At 41.7% G+C, this 20716-nt stretch overlaps 2 protein-coding genes across 5 annotated transcripts in view; one reads left to right on the top strand and one right to left on the bottom strand.

The window, feature by feature from the left end:
• The window catches only part of LOC139537759 (prolyl 4-hydroxylase subunit alpha-2-like), a 32668-nt gene extending 29611 nt beyond the window's left edge, over positions 1-3057 (bottom strand). For all 4 annotated transcript variants that reach the window (XM_071339495.1, XM_071339494.1, XM_071339497.1 and 1 more), the window contains exon 1: positions 2965-3057. The gene's annotated coding sequence lies outside the window, so the exon portion shown is untranslated. The remainder of the gene's footprint in view (positions 1-2964) is intronic.
• An 819-nt stretch (positions 3058-3876) lies between these two features.
• LOC139537758 (PDZ and LIM domain protein 4-like) overlaps positions 3877-20716 on the top strand; it is a 66673-nt gene continuing 49833 nt past the window's right edge. Inside the window, exon 1 of the mRNA XM_071339493.1 lies at positions 3877-4243. Coding sequence (XP_071195594.1) covers positions 4208-4243 — 36 coding nt within the window. The 5' untranslated portion in view covers positions 3877-4207. The remainder of the gene's footprint in view (positions 4244-20716) is intronic.

The following is a 20716-nucleotide window of genomic DNA, read 5'->3' as shown; positions in this document are numbered from 1 at the left end:
AAACTAGCAAAGGATATGAACAAATGTGCACACATGGCTACATGCAGCTCTCGCTTTGATCTCTAAACAAATCAAATCAAATTTTATTTGTCACATGCGCCGAATACAACAGTGAAATGCTTACTTACAAGCCCTTAATCAACGATGCAGTTTTAAGAAAATAGCTAAAAAATAAAAATGTATTAAAAAGTAAGAGATAAGAAAAACAAATAATTAAAGAGCAGCAGTGAATAACAATAGCGGGGCTATATACAGGGGGTACCGGTACAGAGTCAATGTGCGGGGGCACCGGTGTCGAGATAAATGAGATAATAAAGTACATGCAGGTAGGGTTGTTAAAGTGGCTATGCATAGATAATAACAGAGAGCAGTAGCAGTGTGTGTGTGTGGGGGGGGGGGGGGGTGCAAATAGTCTGGGTAGCCATTTGATTAGCCTCAAGCACATCTACTCACGACCGCTCATACTGTTAACACAGTCCAGTTCAAAGTGAATTCCACAGATCCATATGGCAATGGTCTATTTGCATATAGGCGTGCTGCAGCTCTGATTGGTTATGGTGCACCGGTCTGTGTAGAGTACGGGCCTGAGTCGTGCCTGTCAATGAAATAGAAACCTACTCCGATGCGTTTGCATACTAAGTCTTGCATAGTTGTTTCGGGCACGTTGCATTGAAAGTGGCTAAAATTGCATTGATTTGATCACAATTCCCACAGTAAAGCAAACGTTGATAGTGTTACCTGTCACGCCCTGACCTTAGAGAGCCTTTTATTCTCAAATTTGGTTAGGTCGGGGTGTGACAAGGGTGGGTACTCTAGTTTTGTTATTTCTATGTTGGCCTGGTATGGTTCCCAATCAGAGGCAGCTGTCTATCGTTTTCTCTGATTGGGGATCATATTTAGGCAGCCTTTTCCCACTGGGTTTTTGTGGGATCTTGTTTGTGTATCGTTGCCTTGAGCACTGCATAGCTTCACATTCATTTTGTTATTTATTGTTTTTTGCCGGTTAACGTAATAATGATGAACCCAAACCACGCTGCATTTTAATATGATTCTTACAACAACGCTCGTGACAGTTACCTATGGGGGAAAAGTTGAATATTGTGCTTCTCTGCGCGGGCTGATAATTCTTCTGGATGGCAGTCTCCAGGGAGCTGCACGCCCCCGCACAGCTTAGAGGGAACAGGAGGCCAACCCGCTCACTCCCTTCCATCTCGGCAGCACACTGGTCAAACATGTTTGCTAGGTGTTACTTGAGTTGAAAGGAGGAGATGTGTCCAAGAACAGAACTCTGAACCATTCCAGAGCAGTATTGGCTACCGAGTGACCTCTCCAATACGTATGATGAGCTGAGATCCAGTAAGTTTGATAAGGGTCCAGAGTTGACACAAGGTCAGGGCTAAGTGATTAAGATCCTCAATACAGTCCAGGTCTTACTGTAACTGTTTGTTGTTTGTCAGCCTGAGCAATCTTTGACCTGAGCTCCACAATGAACTGCAAAGCATCCAATCAAGGACGCAGCAACACTGTCCAGCATTCAGCCTCATGTTGTCACTGCTAGCTCACCTCTATTTTGGCATTTCTCTGGATATCTGTTTATACAGTTTGACTCAAGCAGTGCAGGCACTCATTACACAAACTTGATCTAGCACCAAGCTCCCTCCTGGCTGTGTACACATATGGGCTCAAATAATTCCGGTGTTATATTGCAGTAACATTTACAGTTTGACATTTACATTTAGTTACACCACACACAGATGTACGCACAAGCACACACACTCACACACTCACATGCTCCCACAAGTAATGCTGTTCTTTAAACAGAATATTGAGATGTAAACCTACATTGTAGTAGAGTCTCTGTACACAGATAATGACATTGCAAATGAGAAATGTCCCTCGCAAGTTTCTTCCCCCAATTAAATCGAATTTGTTTCTGGGGAATGATGACTTTGTTCCTTCGTCTTATTTGAGCAGTTCTCTCCGACAGTAGGGCTATAGAGGAGTAAATGACGTCAATGACGACTTTACTGAGTCTGATGGATTTTAGAGCAGAAAGGGTTCAATTCAGTCTGAAAATGTGTAGACATTTTCTTATTTCTCAAACGGATTGTTTTGGGATGCTTGCTTCTTAGTTTTCTCAGTTCTGTAACCTGCAAGGCTGCTTGCCATATCTGCAGCCAGAATGCACAAAGATGTACTAAAAGTAAGAGGTTCCACCTAGGGCAATATCAAATATGCATTGAAGTACTGTTATAACTAGGCGACTTAGCCTATTGCGGATCTTTCTATTGTTTCCCTGTTAAACAGATACATTGGATACGTGTATATTTGATTCACGGATCAAAGTAAAGTATCCAATAACCCTCCCCAGCATAAGGACAAAAATAACCCAGACCGGCTGTCTCAACGTCTGGAAATCACATCTTCTTGTACTTCACGCCGTTACAATGCCAGTGACGTCAGCCAAGACACCGACTTTTCTAGAAATCCCCGTCACTGGAACACTTCTGGGTCTCGTGAATGTAAATTGTTCTGAAATCTCTCTATATTTTTTTTATGTTGAGAGAAAGATGTATATGTAATGTTATAAATACCTATAGCTTACCTACCCCTCAAAAACCTGAAGTTATAATGGCATTCTGCAATATTGGCTAAAACTTTTCAAACTTTCTCTGTAAATCATGTTACATGTTTGCTGCATTATGCTACAGTTGCCAACAAGGGACGTAAAGCAAACGAATGTGCAAAAGCGAGCAATTCACGATTTCATTAAATAATTCGGCAGAAATCCCAAGTTTAGCATCAAGAATGTTCCATAAAACGGGCCAGTTGTTATTGACAACCATACACAGCATGTTAAAGTAATAACATGATGCGCGCCTCTGTGTGGATATTACATATTAGATCAAGTAAGATATCATGACAGTATGCATTTGGAACATTAAAATGTATATGAAATCTTACCGTTTCTTTCCCTTGCAAGACAATCCTACACCTTTAACAGCATCAGAACATATATTCAAGACCGCCCGGGATAGGTGATTAGCACGAGTATTCTGCCAGCAGCACAAATGATGACGTCAGTTTTATGTGGTAATGACACCTTCAAAATAAAACGCCCTCGTTTCAAAACAGTGCAACTCATTCATTTTATATAGAATTTGTATAAAACTTTATGAGGGCTTTTTTAATCAATGGCAACAGGGGTGGTGGAGAACGAAGTGCTGCTGGGTATGTATGACACAGTCCCCCTCCAAAAATAACTCTATTTGGTTAGTAGAGACCCTACTGAGTATTTCCCACCCTACTTTAGCTGAGACAGGTAGAATAGTTTTCTCTTTACAAGCCAATAAGCATCCCAATTATTATAAGGAGTCACCAGTAATCTGTATTAACGCCTTTACGCAGCACAGGAGAACCATTTAAGTTTTGCAGACTCTATTGAGTAATTAAAATACCATATATTTGTATTTTATTAAAAGTGTATTTAAAAATATATATAAACTACACAATAGCTTTCAACATACCAGTATTTGTGTAAACGTTCAAGTAAATGCTGGTATAAATACAATATATATTTTTTAAATATGTCAATTTATCCTTTTAATCTTTTAAATGTGTTTTCAATGCTGTGAAAAACAGTTGTACTACACTAGAGTGCAAAACAATTGTGATATTACAAAGTTTAACATGTCTTTGCAGGGGGACTCTTGTTTTTTTTTATTGTCCACGATCGTGCTGCGAGCATAATATCCTGCTGCTAGGAGAACGGTGACTAGCAGAGATGTTTTCCCCTGCCACGTACAGAACCTCCTCTCATCCGTAGAGAAGGTCAAAGACCTCCTACAAAATGCGCACTTCATTCTGGGACCCTTCAACCACACCGGTGGTATTAGCATTAATCAGACTCGTATAGTTGACTACTGATGACAAACCGTAATAGAAGGGCTGTGGATACCATGACGCACTTAATGCAAGGAAGGTCCTTATTACCAAAATTATACATTATAAGAAGGTAGCATACCTACAACCTAGCGCACAAAATGACGCCATCTGTGGAATAGTTCAAATTCCTTCTTGTAGGCTACTTTCCAGCACATGTCTGAAGCCAGCTTAACTGGAATGTTATGTAAATAATGAGTTGGTTCGAGCCGTTCGACACGTCTTGGAAGAGAAAATACATTTTGGGATATAGACTAGGCTACAGATGCAACCAACATTCATACTGCTGTCTGGACTGAAGGTAATTACGGTAATATAATACATGCCCATCTGCACGTTTACACAGTCCAGTTTTTTTTCCTAAAGCACTAAAGTTCTACATCTTTCTGGAAACTCAAGACATTTCACCAGAACTCCTGCTTCACCCGGCCTAGTTTGCATTTTAGTCCTGTAAAGTGCCAATCTTCTAAGTAATTTGGTTATTCATGATTAATTGCTGACCACTCAGTAATGAAGTGAACAATTAGGCTACAAAGAACTGATTCTGATTTTGAGGTCAGTTTTGTGCATGCAGCTACAGCCTGTATGCCTACAAGCAACAAGCCTATTGATACATTTTGAATGAAAACCATAAAGGAAAATGCAACACTGTTGCATATAATCTGTCTAACTATAAATTGCGTACAAACTAGTAGACTCTTTCCATACTCATTATATTGACATTAGGCCTTATACATCAGTAAATAAGTCTATATGTTAATATTAATTACAAGAGCCTGTAATCATCTACTAATCATGAGCAATAGCCCTTACGCATGTATGTTTATTTAATTAATCATTAAATGAACTACATTATAATGTTTATAGAAAGATTATTTGAAAGGAGACTCAAATTAAGTGTTGCCAAGCTTAGGGTTCTTGCGCAGGTTAGGTTATTTCCTAAAAACACTTACTTGGGATGAATAAATGGCTCTGGATAAGAGTGTCTGCTAAATTACTCAAATGTGAATGTAATGAATATGTCATTTAAATCTGAATTTAAAGATATGTTGTCTCCTGAACTACTTATAACCCTTGAAAAAGGGTTGTTGTCAAATACTATCCTTATTTATGGATACATCAAACTCCACTTTTTGGTGAGTATATTGTATTTTCATTATTTTCTACTTTATGAACCACAGTATTGTTTCTGAACGTAAATCAACTCTTCAACAGTTCACCATTGAATTGAGGGGTCATGCTCCGTTTTTGAGAGAAATCGAAGATCATCCCGTATATTGACAAGATAGCCGAGTGACCGCTCTAAGAATGGAAATACATGTCCAGGGTCAAAATGATTGAATGCAGGCGAGATCAGGTGGGACCATTCTAGCCAATGAGAGGGCAGATACAGGTGTGAACAACAGTCACAACTAAGTAATTTTTCTCAAATCAAATTGTATTTGTCACAAATTTGCACCAAATACAAGAGGTGTACATGTTACCATGAAATGCTTACTTACGAGCCCTTTCAAACAATGCAGAGTTAAAAAGTGTGTGTGTCAGTGGAGGCTGCTGAGGGGAGAACAGCTCATAATAATGGCTGGAATGGAATAGCGTCAAACACATGGAAAACAAGTTACCTTCGATCCACAGAGGCAAAAAGGACAATGTCGGAGTTTAATTAAATAAGGCAAAAGCTGTGAAATGGAGAGTTGAAAATAAAGAGAAGGGAGGGACAGAAAAGGAATGTTTGTGGTAAAAGAGGATGATAGCAGTGCCGACTATGTTATGTGTGATGATAGTGAGGTACTATACAAATTTGACAGTCACATGACGGGGACTTAAAATAGGCCTATGGCACTTCAAGGGAACGGTTGCCGACTGTTCAGATGGGTTAAATTGAAACTGAAATCTGGACACTGACTGTAGGACCATAATCTCTGACATATCCTAATATGAACTCCTGCAGAATTAAGCATTTTTTGCAGTAACATGATACACCAAATGAAGGCTAAATTTTGACTTGGGAACAGTAACGTTAGTGGAGAAATATTATTTCTTTCTTTCAGCATCTTGAGAGAATTAGATATCATCTGTAGAGGTGCTGTCTTTATCAGCATCATAAAAGCTGATAGTATTTCAACCAGATGTGCATCCAAGCCAAACTGAAATCTTATCAGAAACATGTTGGGTTGTTTTCACTGATTTCTATTTCCTTACAACAGGTCAGAATGATGTCATTTTGAAATTTTGCACAGAAAATATTACCTGTTTTTTTGGGGTTATTGCATTTTCTCCCTGGTCCTTAAACATCTTTGCTCCTTGAAAGAAGCAGAGATCCCTAACTAGATTGAAGCATTCATTCTATCGATTTATGACATTATTCTGGTGAGTAAGGGTTTGTTTTGTCTTCTAGGGCAACATCTAATGACAGAAGATTAGCTGCATGTTTCTAATTATAGACAAGTTGACTAACAAATAGCTTACCAAAATGTTGGAAATTAAAAGCAGAAGAAATTATTATATACATACACACATACATACATACATACATACATACATACATACACACATACATATATATACTGTATATATATAGTTGAAGTCGGAAGTTTACATACACCTTAGCCAAATACATTTAAACTCAGTTTTTCACAATTCCTAACATTTAATCAGAGTAAAAATTCCCTGTCTTAGGTCAGTTAGGATCACCACTTTATTTTAAGAATGGGAAATGTTAGAATAATAGTAGAGAGAATTATTTATTTGAGCTTTTATTTCTTTCATCACATTCCCAGTGGGTCAGAAGTTTACATACACTCAATTAGTATTTGGTAGCATTGCCTTTAAATTGTTTATCTTGGGTCAAACGTTTCGGGTAGCCTTCCACAAGCTTCCCACAATAAGTTGGGTAAATTTTGGCCCATTCCTCCTGACAGAGCTGGTGTAACTGAATCAGGTTAGTTGGCCTCCTTGCTCACACACGCTTTTTCAGTCCTGGCCACAAATTTTCTATATGATTGAGGTCAGGGCTTTGTGACTCCAACACCTTGACTTTGTTATCCTTAAGCCATTTAAGCAAAATGGCTTAAGGATAACAAAGTAAAGGTATTGGCATTGTCCATTTGGAAGACCCATTTGCGACCAAGCTTTAACTTCCTGACTGATGTCTTGAGATGTTGCTTCAATATATCCACATAATTTTCCTGCCTCATGATGCCATCTATTTTGTGAAGTGCACCAGTCCCTCCTGCAGCAAAGCACCCCCACAACATGATGATGCCACCACCGTGCTTCACGGTTTGGATGGTGTTCTTCGGCTTGCAAGCATCCCCCTTTTTCCGCCAAACATAACGATGGTCATTATGACTAAACAGTTCTATTTTTATTTCATCAGACCAGAGGAAATTTCTCAAAAAAGTACTATCTTTGTCCCCATGGGCAGTTGCAAACCGTAGTCTGGCTTTTTATATGGTGGTTTTGGAGCAGTGTCTTCTTCCTTGCTGAGCGGCCTTTCAGGTTATATCGATATAGGACTCGTCCCATGGTGTTTATACTTGCGTACTATTGTTTGTACAGGTGAACGTGGTACCTTCAGGCGTTTGGAAATTGCTCCCAAGGATGAACCAGACTTGTTGAGGTCTACAATTTCTTTTCTGAGGTTTTGGCTGATATCTTTTGATAACCCCATGATGTCAAGCAAAGAGGCACTGAGTTTGAAGGTAGGCCTTGAAATACATCCACAGGTACACCTCCAATTGACTCAAATGATGTCAATTAGCCTATCAGAAGCTTCTAAAGCCATGACATAATTTTCTGGAATTTTCCAAGCTGTTTAAAGGCACAGTCAATTTAGTGTATGTAAACTTCTGACCCACTGGAATTGTAATACAGTGCATTATAAGTGAAATAATCTGTCTGTAAACAATTGTTGGAAAGATTACTTGTGTCATGCACAAAGTAGATGTCCTAACCGACTTGCCAAAACTATAGTTTGTTAACAAGAAATTTGTGAAGTGGTTGAAAAATGAGTTTTAATGTCTCCAATCTAAGTGTATGTAAACTTGCGATGTGTTCCAGCGCGTCAGTGTGCAATGCACATACAATTGAAGTCGGAAGTTTACATACACTTAGGTTGGAGTCATTAAAATTTGTTTTTCAACCACTTCACAAATGTACACATATACACACACACACTAGTGGTGCGTGGGCCAACAGTTTGTTTACCTGCACCCGCCCACAATTTCAAACAACCACCTGACTATATGTGATGAAGTGAAAATCTGAGGCCAGCACCCAACCCTAACCCGCTATAGAAAATGCACTGTAGGCTACAGTCAGAGACAGTGTAATGATTTTTCCACAGGGGGTGCAGGAATTTATATATATATATTAACAAACTATGGTTTTGGCAAGTCGGTTAGGACATCTACTTTGTGCATTCCTGCACCCCCTGTTGAAAAATCATTACACTGTCTCTGACTATTGGCCCACGCACCACTTGTGTGTGTGTGTGTATGTTTAGCCCAGTGAGTGTGCACAGAGTCAGTGCAACAAAGCGTCAAGGAAATAGTCCGCGTAGCCATTTGATTAACTGTTCAACAGTCTTATGGCTTGGGGTAGAAGCTGTTCAGGTGCCTTTTGGTCCCAGACTTGGTGCTCCAGTACTGCTTGCCATGCAGTAGTAGAGTGAACAGTCTATGGCTTGGGTGGCTGGGGTCTTTGACAATTTTCTGGGCCTTCCTCTGACAGGTATAGAGGTCCTGGATGACAGGGAGCTCAGCCCAAGTGATGTACTGGGCCATCCACACCACCCTCTGTAGGGCCTTGCGATCAAGGGCAGAGCAGTTGCCATACAAAGCGATGATGCAGCCAGTCAAGATGCTCTCAGTGGTGCAGCCGTAGAACATTTATTTTTTTATCTTTATTTTACTGGGCAAGTAAGTTAAGAACAAATTCTTATTTACAATGACAGTCTACACCAGCCAAAACCAGACGATGCTGGGCCAATTGTGCGCAGCCCTATGGGACTCCCAATCACAGCTGGTTGTGATAGAGCCTGGAATTGAACCAGGGTGTCTGTAGTGACACCAGCACTGAGATGCAGTTCCGTAGACTGCTGCGCCACTCTAGAGCCTAGGTTCCATGCTGCATCTTTTCAACCTCCTAGAGGGGAAGAGGAGCTGTCCAATATAGTCTCTTATTTTGCTCTGTTTGCTTCCGTTTGGTTCTTAAACGGTAAACAGTTTCCATAATGAATACACCCCTGGTTAGATACAAGGCTGCATTATTCAGTTACATCCATTGGGTGTCAGCAATGGTCTTTGTGTGAGAAAAGAATACTGTTCTGAAATGGTCATGTCTCAAATAAAGGACCATGTTCTTTCCTTATTGTACCTTGGCCCTACAGGGCCTCTATACAGGTATCATAATAGGCAACTAATCATTGATTATCAGGTTTATCTTATTATTACATATCGTATCATTGTAATACCATTGAAGATACTAAGGTCAGCAGATGTCACCCTCTACAGAACTTTCTGAACTCTGAACTCCATCAAATGGCAGAGTAAAGCTTTCCATCATAGAATTGGTTTATCACTTGTAGTTGTTTATCATGTGCGACGTAGGCTATAATATGTATGTTTTGTAGTCTGGGTCAGTTTGATTGTATGAATATTCCGATATTTTGCTATTGTTTATTTACGTAAGGCCTCACCTCTCTTTCACCTTTCTCATTGTGACGCTACACGAGGAATCACATCTTGTTGACTCAAACAGGTGTGTCATTTATTCTTAGCTACTAAACACAAAGGTATTCAGTCACCTCAGTTGGTTTTAAAGAATAACATGCCATTGGGTGTATTTTACACCTTAGTAGAGGCTCTGAAAGCTCTGACTGAGACAGATTTAGTAATTACGTGTAAAGCGGCGAATGCATGGTATGAGACCAAAGACAATAGTCCGTTATGGTCCTCTGTAGCTCCGTTGGTAGAGCATGGTGTTTGCAACACTAGACTAGTGGGTTCATTTCCTGGGACCACCCATATGTAAAATGCATGCATGCATGACTAAGTTGCTTTGGATGAAAGCATATATTAAATGGTGCAGTGGTCCTATGGCACTGCATCTCAGTGAAAGAGGTGTCACTACAGTCCCTGGTTTAATTCTAGGCTTTATCACATAGGGTGGTGCACGTTTGGCCAGTTATTGTAAATAAAAATTTAACTTAACTGACTTGCCTAGCTAAATAAAGTTTACATTTAAAAATATATGTTACTATAGGAAGATGTATAATATTTATAGATTGTAGAATGTATATAGTATGTTCCATCATCTGACACTCTGATGACTATGTACTAAATATGTTGGTGGCTTTGTCTACTCGGGCATCAGGTAGCTGAGTATTGTGCATATAGTGGCAGAATTGCTCGAAAAACCGGCATTCCTTCCACCCATTTACTTAAGTTAACTCTAATCAACTTTTATCAGTCATCTGAAGGTACTGTACTTGAAGGTATACCTCTACTACTCCAGAACCATTTCTCCAGAGCTGATCGTTCTGCCTGGCTTCCAGAACACAGAACATGACAGAGAAACAAAAGGCAGGGAACAGGAGATTTAGGCTGGGGGAATTAGTGTGTCCAGCCGCCCAGCCAAGGAATGACTCAAGGGCGATCTCTCAACGAGAGGGATCAGGTTACAAGCTGTGTCTGTCATTACAGCTCTTTCTCCAACAATAGAGCAAATAGTCTTTTTGTTGAGGTTAAGCTGGTAGATCATTTCAATCAGTTGGTGACATCACTCTGGCAGAGAAATTAAGTATGATTGTGTTTATTTAGTGAGCAGGCTTTTCTGATCCTGATGCTATATCTGGAGTACTTACGCACTATTTGTGTGTGTGTGTGTGTGTGTGTGTGTGTGTGTGTGTGTGTGTGTGTGTGTGTGTGTGTGTGTGTGTGTGTGTGTGTGTGTGTGTGTGTGTGTGTGTGTGTGTGTGTGTGTGTGTGTGTGTGTGTGTGTGTCGCTTGAGTACGCACCCATGCAAATCTATTAGTGTGTGTGTCAGTAATGGCCCTGTCACTCAAGCATCCCTTACTGTTTAACATATCACTTTGTCTTTTGTGTATTTTGTATTCTTCTGTAATATTTTATGGACACGCTGCTATTTCCCTGTTTTGCCTTCTTGCAAGGTCGCCCTCGCAAAATAGTTTTTTTAACCTCAATGGGTTTAACCTGGTTAAATAAATGTTGAATTAAATTAAAATTAAAATTAAAAGTTATGGCTTCACGACCCTGTCACTCAAGCATCCCTTACTGTTTAACATATCACTAAGTTATGGCTTCACTAATATTGACTCAGTTCTTTCCTGAAAGGATAAGTAGCCAAGCCAGATGGACAAGCAGGTTGCCACCCATTACAGTGGTAAAATACAGGTGAAAACAAGGGAGAGGCTTTTCCTTATGTAACCGATGTGAAATGGCTAGCTAGTTAGCGGTGGTGCGCGCTAATAGCGTTTCAATCGGGTGACGTCACTCGCTCTGAGACCTGAAGTAGTTGTTCCCCTTTGCAAGGGCCGTGGCTTTTGTGGCGCGATGGGTAACGATGCTTCGAGGGTGGCTGTTGTTGATGTGTTCAGAGGGTCTCTGGTTCGAGCCCAATTAGGAGCGAGGGACGGAAGCTAAACTGTTACACTTACACCAAAATAACCACTGAGTACTGACCCAGGTCAGAGAGGGACCTCTCAGTAGGGAGTAGCTCTCAGCACCAAGCCCCTGATTCAAAGGCCTCTAATGAAAGTGTTCTGTAGGTCCTATCTGGTTTATAGTGGCACAGAACATAGGCAAGGAACCCAAGAATAAGAAGAATATGAGGATGAAATATAACTTAACCTAAAGAGACTCCATCTCTGGGGGGATAAACGACCACTATACGTCAGTACAAATGTAGCATCTTCGATTGATTATGTTGCTGAGAATTTTCCTGCCCAGCAGGAAATGCAAAGTTGTAGTGTATTTGAGTTTTAAAAAGGCTTCTAAAGTTTGTCATTTCCATTGGAAAATTCAGACTTGATTTGCCCCAACAAAAAATGTATCAACCTCTACAAAAATGTCCATTAATTATAATCCACATAATAATTTACATTTCCTGTTACTGCAGGATTATTTTCCTGCTGTAGCAAACTGACTCAAATTATGATCCTACATATCTACCACACAAGGACTGGAAATCACCCTTCTGGCATTCCCAGAAATTCCCACAGCAATAAAAACAGTGAATGAGAAAGACAGATTGACAGACACTGCTGCAGAACTGCTTTTCAATCCGGCTAGCGTATGGCAAATGCCACAACTCAGCTGGAGGAGCTCTCCTCTTTGAGATCTGAAATCAGGTCAAGCAATTGCCTATACAATGTTAAGCCCAGAGCCCACAAAATACAGTTTTAAGCGTCTCTAGTTTTGGGACATGCTCTTTTATCATCAAATTACATCTATGGTACACTATATGACCAAAGGTATGTGGACACCTGCTTGTCGAACATCTCAGTCCAAAATCATGGGCATTAATATGGAGTTGGTCCCCCTTTTGCTTCTGTAACAGCCTCCACTCTAATGGGAAGGCTTTCCACTAGATGTTGGAACATTGCTACTGGGACAAGAGCATTAGTGAGATCGTTCCAATTCATCCCAAAGGTGTTCGATGGGGTTGAGGTCAGGGCACTGTGCAGGCCAGTCAAGTTCTTCCACACTGATCTCAACAAACCATTTCTGTATGGACCTCACTTTTTGTACAGGAGCATTGTCATGCTGAAACAGGAAAGGGCCTTCCCCAAACTGTTGTCATAAAGTTGGAAGCACACAGAATCGTCTAGAATGTCATAATATGCTGTAGCGTTAAGATTTTCCATCACTGGAACTAAGGGGCCGAGCACGAACCGTGAAAACCAGCCTCAGACCATTATTCCTCCTCCACCAAACTTTACAGTTGGCACTATGCATTCGGGCAGGTAGAGTTCCGCCAAACCCAGATTCGTCCATCGGACTGCAAGATGGTGAAGCATGATTCATCACTCCAGAGAACTCGTTTCCGCTGCTCCAGAGTTCATTGGCGTCAAACTTTACACCACTCCAGCCGACGCTTGGCATTGTGCATGGTGATCTTGGGCTTGTTTGCGGCTGCTCGGCCATGGAAACCAATTTCATGAAGCTCCTGACGAACAGTTATTGTGCTGATGCTTCTTCCAGAGGCAGTTTGGAACTCGGTGGTGAATGTTGCAACCGAGCACAAGCGATTTTTATGCACTACACGCTTCAGAATTCGGCGGTCCAGTTCTGTGAGTTTGTGTTGTCTAACACTTTCCAGCTGAGCTGTTATTGCTCCTAGACGTTTCCACTTCACAATAACAACACTTACACTTGACAGCTCTAGCAAGGCAGAAATTTGACTAACTTGTTGAAAAGATGGCATCCTATTACAGTGCCACGTTGAAAGTTACTGAGCTCTTCAGTAAGGCCATTCTACTGCCAATGTTTTTCTATGTAGATTGCATGGCTCTGTGCTCGATTTTATACACCTGTCAGCAATGGGTGTGGCTGAAATAGCTGAATCCACTAATTTGAAGGGGTCCACATACTTTTGTATATATAGTGTATATGGCTATTCTCATTTGGAAAGGGTGCTTGACTAGCAACACTCAGGGTGTAATTTACATATATAGAGGAGAGGAGGCATGGGCAGTGTTTCAAAGAGCAGCTTAAAGAGGGAATCCAGACCCCCAGGTCTTCTGTGCATTTCACTCTAAATCCTATTTGACCACATAAGACCAGAAACCATGAATCTCTAACCACGGCCTGTTATAAAAAGCCAACGTAGTTCCTTCCTGAGTGAAAGATTCCACCACTCAGCACAAAATCCTTGAGGCCTGCAACTCAAAACAAATATGCAATTGTAATACGTTAATTGACAGGCCAATTGTGCGATACCCAAGCCTGCACACCACACATCAAAGGAAAATAAACATTTCAGAGTTATTGTTTATGACTTTTGTTTCATTGGCTATCTAATATGAAACACACCAAGACTTGTTATGTCATGTTATGTTGGTAAAGTGTGTAAAGTACCTGAAGAAATAAGCAGAATATAATGGAAAACATGTGTGCATCCATAATTACATTTCCTTTGCATGGCAGTAGTGGAGTATTGCACAGATATTGAAATATTGCATTTCACCAAAGGGTTAGATGAGGACGGGACAGTGGACTGATTGTTGAAGCTCATCTGTTTGAAACTCTGAAGTTGGCCATAAAAGGTTGTTAAGGACGTCTCTCACCGAGGATCAACTCACTGATGTTCCTTGACAGAGGTATGCAGCTTAACGAGAAGGAAACAGCAGATAGTCTGGAAGTAATTATGCAAAGAAGGTAAGGCATTATCCTGCAAACTCCCCCTAAAGCCACAAAATACTTTCCATTCCTTAAGTCTGGGGACGTAAATAAGGGTCAGAGCTAGATTCCCTTCCATCACTCAAAGGTATGTGGACACATGCTCGTTGATCATCTCATTCCAAAATCATGGGCATTAATATGGAGTTGGTACCCCTTTGCTGCTATAACAGCCTCCACTCTTCTGGGAAGGCTTTCCACTAGATGCTGGAACATTACTGCGTGGACTTGCTTCCATTCAGCCACAAGAGCATTAGTGAGGTCGGGCACTGATGTTGAGCGATTAGGCTTGGCTCGCAGTCGGCGTTCCAATTCATCCCAAAAGTGTTCGATGGGGATGAGGTCAGTGCTCTGTGCAGACCAGTCAAGTTCTTCCACACCTTCCTCGACAAACCATTTCTGTGTGGACCTCGCTTTGTCCACAGGGATATTGTCATGCTGAAACAGGAAAGGGCCTTCCCCAAACTGTTTCCACAAAGTTGGAAGCACAGAATCGTCTAGAATGTCTTTGGATGCTGTAGCATTAGGATTTCTCATCACTGGAACTAAGGGTCCTAGCCCGAACGCCCCAGACCATTATTCCTCCTCCACCAAACTTCACAGGTGGCACTATACATTGGGGCAGGTAGCGTTCTCCTGGCATCTGCCAAACCAAGATTCATCCATCGGACTGCCAGATGGTGAAGCATGTTTCATCACTCCAGAGAACGTGTTTCCATTGCACCAGAATACAATGCCGGCGAGGTTTACACCACTCCAACAGATGCTTGGCATTGCGCATGGTGATCTTAGGCTCGTGAGCAGATGCTTGGCCATAAAAACCTATTTCATGAAGAGTCCTATGAACAGTTCCTGTGCTGACATTGCTTCCAAAGGCAGTTTGGAACTCGGTAGTGAGTGTTGCAAGCGAGGACAGACAATTTTCATACGCTACGCGCTTCAGCACTTGTGGTCCCGTTCTGTTAGCTTGTTTTGCCTACCACTTCACAGCTGAGCCGTTGTTCCTCCTAGACGTTTCCATTTCACAATAACAGCACTTACAGTAGCTGTAAGCTGTAATTTCAGCCCTGCTAGCAGGGCTGAAATTTGATGAACTGACTTGTTGGAATCAAATCAAATCAAACTTTATTTGCCACACAAGCCAAATACAACAAGTGTAGACTTAACCGTGAAATGCTTACTTACAAGCCCTTAACCAACAGTGCAGTTCAAGAAGAAGAAAATATTTACCAAGTAGGCTGAAATAAAAAGTAATAATAAAAAGTAACACAATAAGAATATATATATACAGGGGCACCGGTACCGAGTCAGTGTGCAGTGGTTCAGGCTAGTTGAGGTAATCTGTACATGTAGGTGGGGGCGAAGTTGTCACGACTTCCGCCGAAGTCGGCACCTCTCCTTGTTCGGGTGGCGTTCGGCGATCGACGTCACCGGCTTTCTAGCCATTGCCGCTCCATTTTTCATATGTCCATTTGTTTTGTCTTGTTCCATACACACCTGGTTTTCATTCCCCAATCAATCTACATGTATTTAGTCCTCTGTTCCCCATCATGTCTTTGTGTAATTGTTCATTGTTAATGGTGTATGTTCACACGCAATACTTTTATAGTTTATGTTCCGTGTTTTTGGGCACTTATGTCATTTTTTGTGCCTATTGTTGAACGGAATAAAAGTGTGCCTGTTTACTCTACTCTGCTCTCCTGCACCTGACTTTGCCTCCCTTACACAGCATTAACAGAAGTGACTATGCATAGGTAACAAACAAACAGCGAGTAGCAGCAGTGTACAGTGAGGGGGGGGGGGGGGGGTAACTGTAAATTGTCCAGTGGCAATTTTGATGAATGGTTCAGCAGTCTAATGGCTTGGGGGTTGAAGCTGTTGAGGAGCCTTTTGTTCCGAGACTTGGCGCTCCGGTACCGCTTGCCGTGCGGTAGCAGAGAAAACAGTCTATAGCTTGGGTGACTGGAGTCTGACAATTTTATGGGCTTTCCTCTGACACCGCCTATTATATAGGTCCTGGATGGCAGGAAGCTTGGCCCCAGTGATGTACTGGGCTGTTCGCACTACCCTCTGTAGCGCCTTACGGTCAGATGCCGAGCAGTTGCCATACCAGGTGGTGATGCAACCAGTCAGGATGCTCTTGATGGTGCAGCTGTAGAAGCTTTTGAGGATCTGGGGGCCCATGCCAAATCTTTTCAGTCTCCTGAGGGGGAAAAGGTTTTTGTCGTGCCCTCTTCACGACTGTCTTTGTATGTTTAGACCATGATAGTTCATTGGTGATGTGGACACCAAGGAACTTGAAACTCTCAACCCGCTCCACTACAGCCCGTCGATGTTAATGGGGGCCTGTTCGGCCCGCTTTTTCCTGTAGTCCACAATCAACTCCTTTGTCTTACTCACATTGAGGGAGAGGTTGTTGTCCTGGCACCACACCGCCAGTTTTCTGACCTCCCTATAGGCCGTCTCATCGTTGACACCCTGTTGTGTCGTCAGCAAACTTAATGATGGTGTTGGAGTCGTGTTTGGCCACGCAGTCGTGGGTGAACAGGGAATACAAGAGGGGACTAAGTACACACCGCTGAGGGGCCACAGTGTTAAGGATCAATGTGGCAGACGTGTTGTTACCTACTCTTACCACCTGGGGGCGGCCCGTCAGGAAGTCCAGGATCCCATTGCAGAGGGAGGTGTTTAGTCCCAGAGTCCTTATCTTAGTGATGAGCTTCATGAGCACTATGGTGTTGAAGGCTGAGCTGTAGTCGATGAACAGCATTCTCACATAGGCGTTCCTTTTGTGAATTGGAGTGGGTCTAGGGTGTCCGGGAGTATGCTGTTGATGTGAGCCATGACCAGCCTTTCAAAACACTTCATGGCTACCGATGTGAGTGCCACGGAGCGGTAATCATTTAGGCAGGTTACCTTTGCTTCCTTGGGCACAGGGACTATGGTGGTCTGCTTAAAACATGTAGGTATTACAGACTCAATCAGGGAGAGGTTGAAAATGTCAGTGAAGACACTTGACAGTTGGTCCGCGCATGCTTTGAGTACACGTCCTGGTAATCCGTCTGGCCCTGCGGCTTTGTGAATGTTGACCTGTTTAAAGGTTTTGTTCACATCGGCTACCGAGAGCGTTATCACACAGTCATCCAGAATAGCTGGTGCTCTCATGCATGCTTCGGTGTTGCTTGCCTCGAAGCGAGCATAAAAGGCATTTAGCTCGTCTGGTAGGCTTGCGTCACTGGGCAGCTCGCGTCTGGGTTTCCCTTTGTAGTCCATAATAGTTTTCAAGCCCTGCCACATCCGACAAGCGTCAGAGCCGGTGTAGTAGGATTAAATCTTAATCCTGTATTGATGCTTTGCTTGTTTGATGGTTCGTCTGAGGGCATAGTGGGATTTCTTATAAGCGACCGGATTAATCTCCCGCTCCTCGAAAGCGTTAGCTCGAGCCTTTAGCTCGATGCGGATGTTGCCTGTAATCCATGGCTTCTGGTTGGGATATGTACGTACGGTCACTGTGGGGATGACGTCATCGATGCACTTATTGATGAAGCCGATGACTGAGGTGGTGTATTCCTCAATGCTATTGGATGATTCCCGGAACATATTCCAGTCTGTGCTAGCAAAATAGTCCTGTAGTGTAGCATCCACGTCATCTGACCACTTCCGTATTGAGCGAGTCACTGCTACTTCCTGCTTTAGTTTTTGCTGGTAAGCAGGAATCAGGAGGATAGAATTGTGGTCAGATTTGCCAAATGGAGGGCGGGGGAGAGCTTTGAATGCACCTCTGTGTGTGGAGTAAAGGTGATCTAGGATTATTTTTCCCCTGGTTGCACATGTGACATGCTGGTAAAAATTTGGTAAAACTGAATGCCACCGGAAAGGTGGCATCCTATGACGGTAACACATTGAAAGTCACTGAGCTCTTCGCTACGGGCCATTCTACTACCAGTGTTTGTCTATGGAGATTGCATGGCTGTGTGCTCGATTCTATACACCTGTCAGCAACGGGTGTGGCTGAAATAGTCTAATCCACTAATTTGAAGGGGTATCCAAATAATTTTGGCCGTGTAGTGTATCTTTAGTCTGTCCCAAATGGACTTTCGACCAGACCCTATAAGGTCCTTCCTGGGAGAGCTAGAACAAAGGCTTGGGCATAGGTAGGAGGAATACCTCTTCCTGGGGAGAGCTAGTGTTGACCGTTGCTCCTCGGCTGGAGCCTGACCTCTGTTATTTGAGGATAGAGATGGGCACTAGGATAAACAGACAGATGGCAATTTTTTCAGCCTCTTCTTTCAAACTTTTTTTCAAACTGTCTGACTGTAGGCCAGGGATTTCACAGATGGTTTTCAAAATATATCTGGGAGAAAACAAACTGCTTCCCTGTGGATCACAGCTAAATTCCCCTCTATCAGTCAAAGATACCTTTAGGTGGCCTAAATGCCACCCTATTCTGTATATAGTGTGCTACTTTTAACCAGACCCCTATGGGTCCTGTTCAAAAGTAGTGCACTACATAAGGAATAGAGTGCCATTTGGGACAAAGTCTCTGAGTAGTTCTTCCACCCATACCCCAAAACAGGGCAGAAAGGAACCAACAAACATTAGACAAGCTGAGCGCCAGCAAGCAAACAAACCCTTAGGGTCTGGAGAGCATCAGTGAAAGGCTAGTTGCTCATAGTGTACAACGTGTGGGGGATAGATGTCTGAATGATGGGGATCGATTGCCAAAACCACAATAAACACCAATCAGTGTCTCTGCTTTGTTTCTCTGTCATCCACTTTTCTCTATTTAGATATGTACCTTCTTGTGGTAGCCTGCAGAACACAACCCACTGTGCACAAACTGGTTGAATCAATGTAATTTGTCAAAGTATTGTGACGTGGAATCTACGTGGAAAATACAGTGGCTTTGAAAAAAGTCAAAACGTTAGTTTTCAGGGTGAAATTTCAACCACAGGATTATGTCATCATTGTAACGAATTTTCAACATAGACAAATCTTGTATAAAATATGTTGAATTTGTACCTTTGAAACAACATCAGATCTCTAACATTATAGCCACTACCAGAAGAAAAAAACTATAGGCTGGGCAGCACCTCCTACTGGAGAGTTCTATCTACAGCTATGAATTTGGTTTCCCATGCAGGGTTCTAACAATGCCCAGACCTACTTAGCTTTGATATCTGTCACTGACTACTACACTAATGTGCTATCGTGAGATTGATTCTTGAGCAATCTCTTAATAATATTTACTGTTGATAGTGAAGTCATTGCAAAGGGCAGGTTTAGCAGAACAAATGAAATGTGACCATACCATATCACATCAATGAGATTATTTAGGACTACATAGCATTTAAAAAAACAAGTTTAACTAGGCAAGTCAGTTAAGAACAAATTCTTATTTACAACGACAGCCTAGGAACAGTGGGTTAACTGCCTTGTTCAGGGGCAAAACGACAGACTTTTCCCTTGTCAGCTCTGGGATTTTACCTAGCAACCTTTTGGTTACTGGCCCAACACTCTAACCACTAGGCTACTGGTAGCCAAACTTTGGTTTGCAAAGTCATCAACAGCTATTGTTTCAATTATACCCAGTGTTGACCTAAAAATAGACAATACATACAGGCCTGGAGTTTGAAGCTTTGGTTGATTTCAAATGTAATCTTCAATTTACAGTAATCATTAATATGTTGTATTCACATCTCAATCGAAACCAAAATCTAAGTTAAAGAATAGGACTAAATCAAATCAAACTTTATTTAAAGTGCATTTAAAGTTTGTTTAAATTAGATTTAGTCCTATTTTGAACTTGGATTTTTGGCTGAGGAGACGTGAATCCAACATATAAATTATTAATTTGTAAACCAACTGGAATTAAAGCCAGACTAAGTCAGTGGCACAAAATATACATATCTCTCAAATGTTGATATTTAACTGTGTTGTCAACTAGACTCAATTCAATAATACTTTTTTAATACAGTAAGTAGCCTAAAGTTAAGGCTATTTTACAAACTAATGTAACAGTATTTATTCAACCTTAAAATGAGTAACACATCCATGGCCACATTTTGAGGTTAGCCTAGTGTAACTATAAATGTCTTATGTACTCATAGAACGCCTGCATTTTCAAGATAGCATGCAAAGGTCACAGGTTTGTGGAGATCTTCACAATTGCTATAATAATCTGCGCAGAATGTTGAACAGCATTGATCACTTGAACTATTAACTTTTAATGTAATCTCAACTGCAATCCAGGTCATTTGATTGTGCTATTATATTAAGCACAGTGATAACGCATTACAAAATATTTGACATTTTATTCCTATTTTAACTTTGTTGTTCTTTTAAATGG

The sequence above is a fragment of the Salvelinus alpinus genome, chromosome 13, assembly GCF_045679555.1.
Source record: "Salvelinus alpinus chromosome 13, SLU_Salpinus.1, whole genome shotgun sequence".
Lineage (NCBI taxonomy): Eukaryota > Metazoa > Chordata > Actinopteri > Salmoniformes > Salmonidae > Salvelinus > Salvelinus alpinus.
Note: the sequence above shows the minus strand (reverse complement) of the source record. Positions and strands in the feature narration are given on the sequence as shown.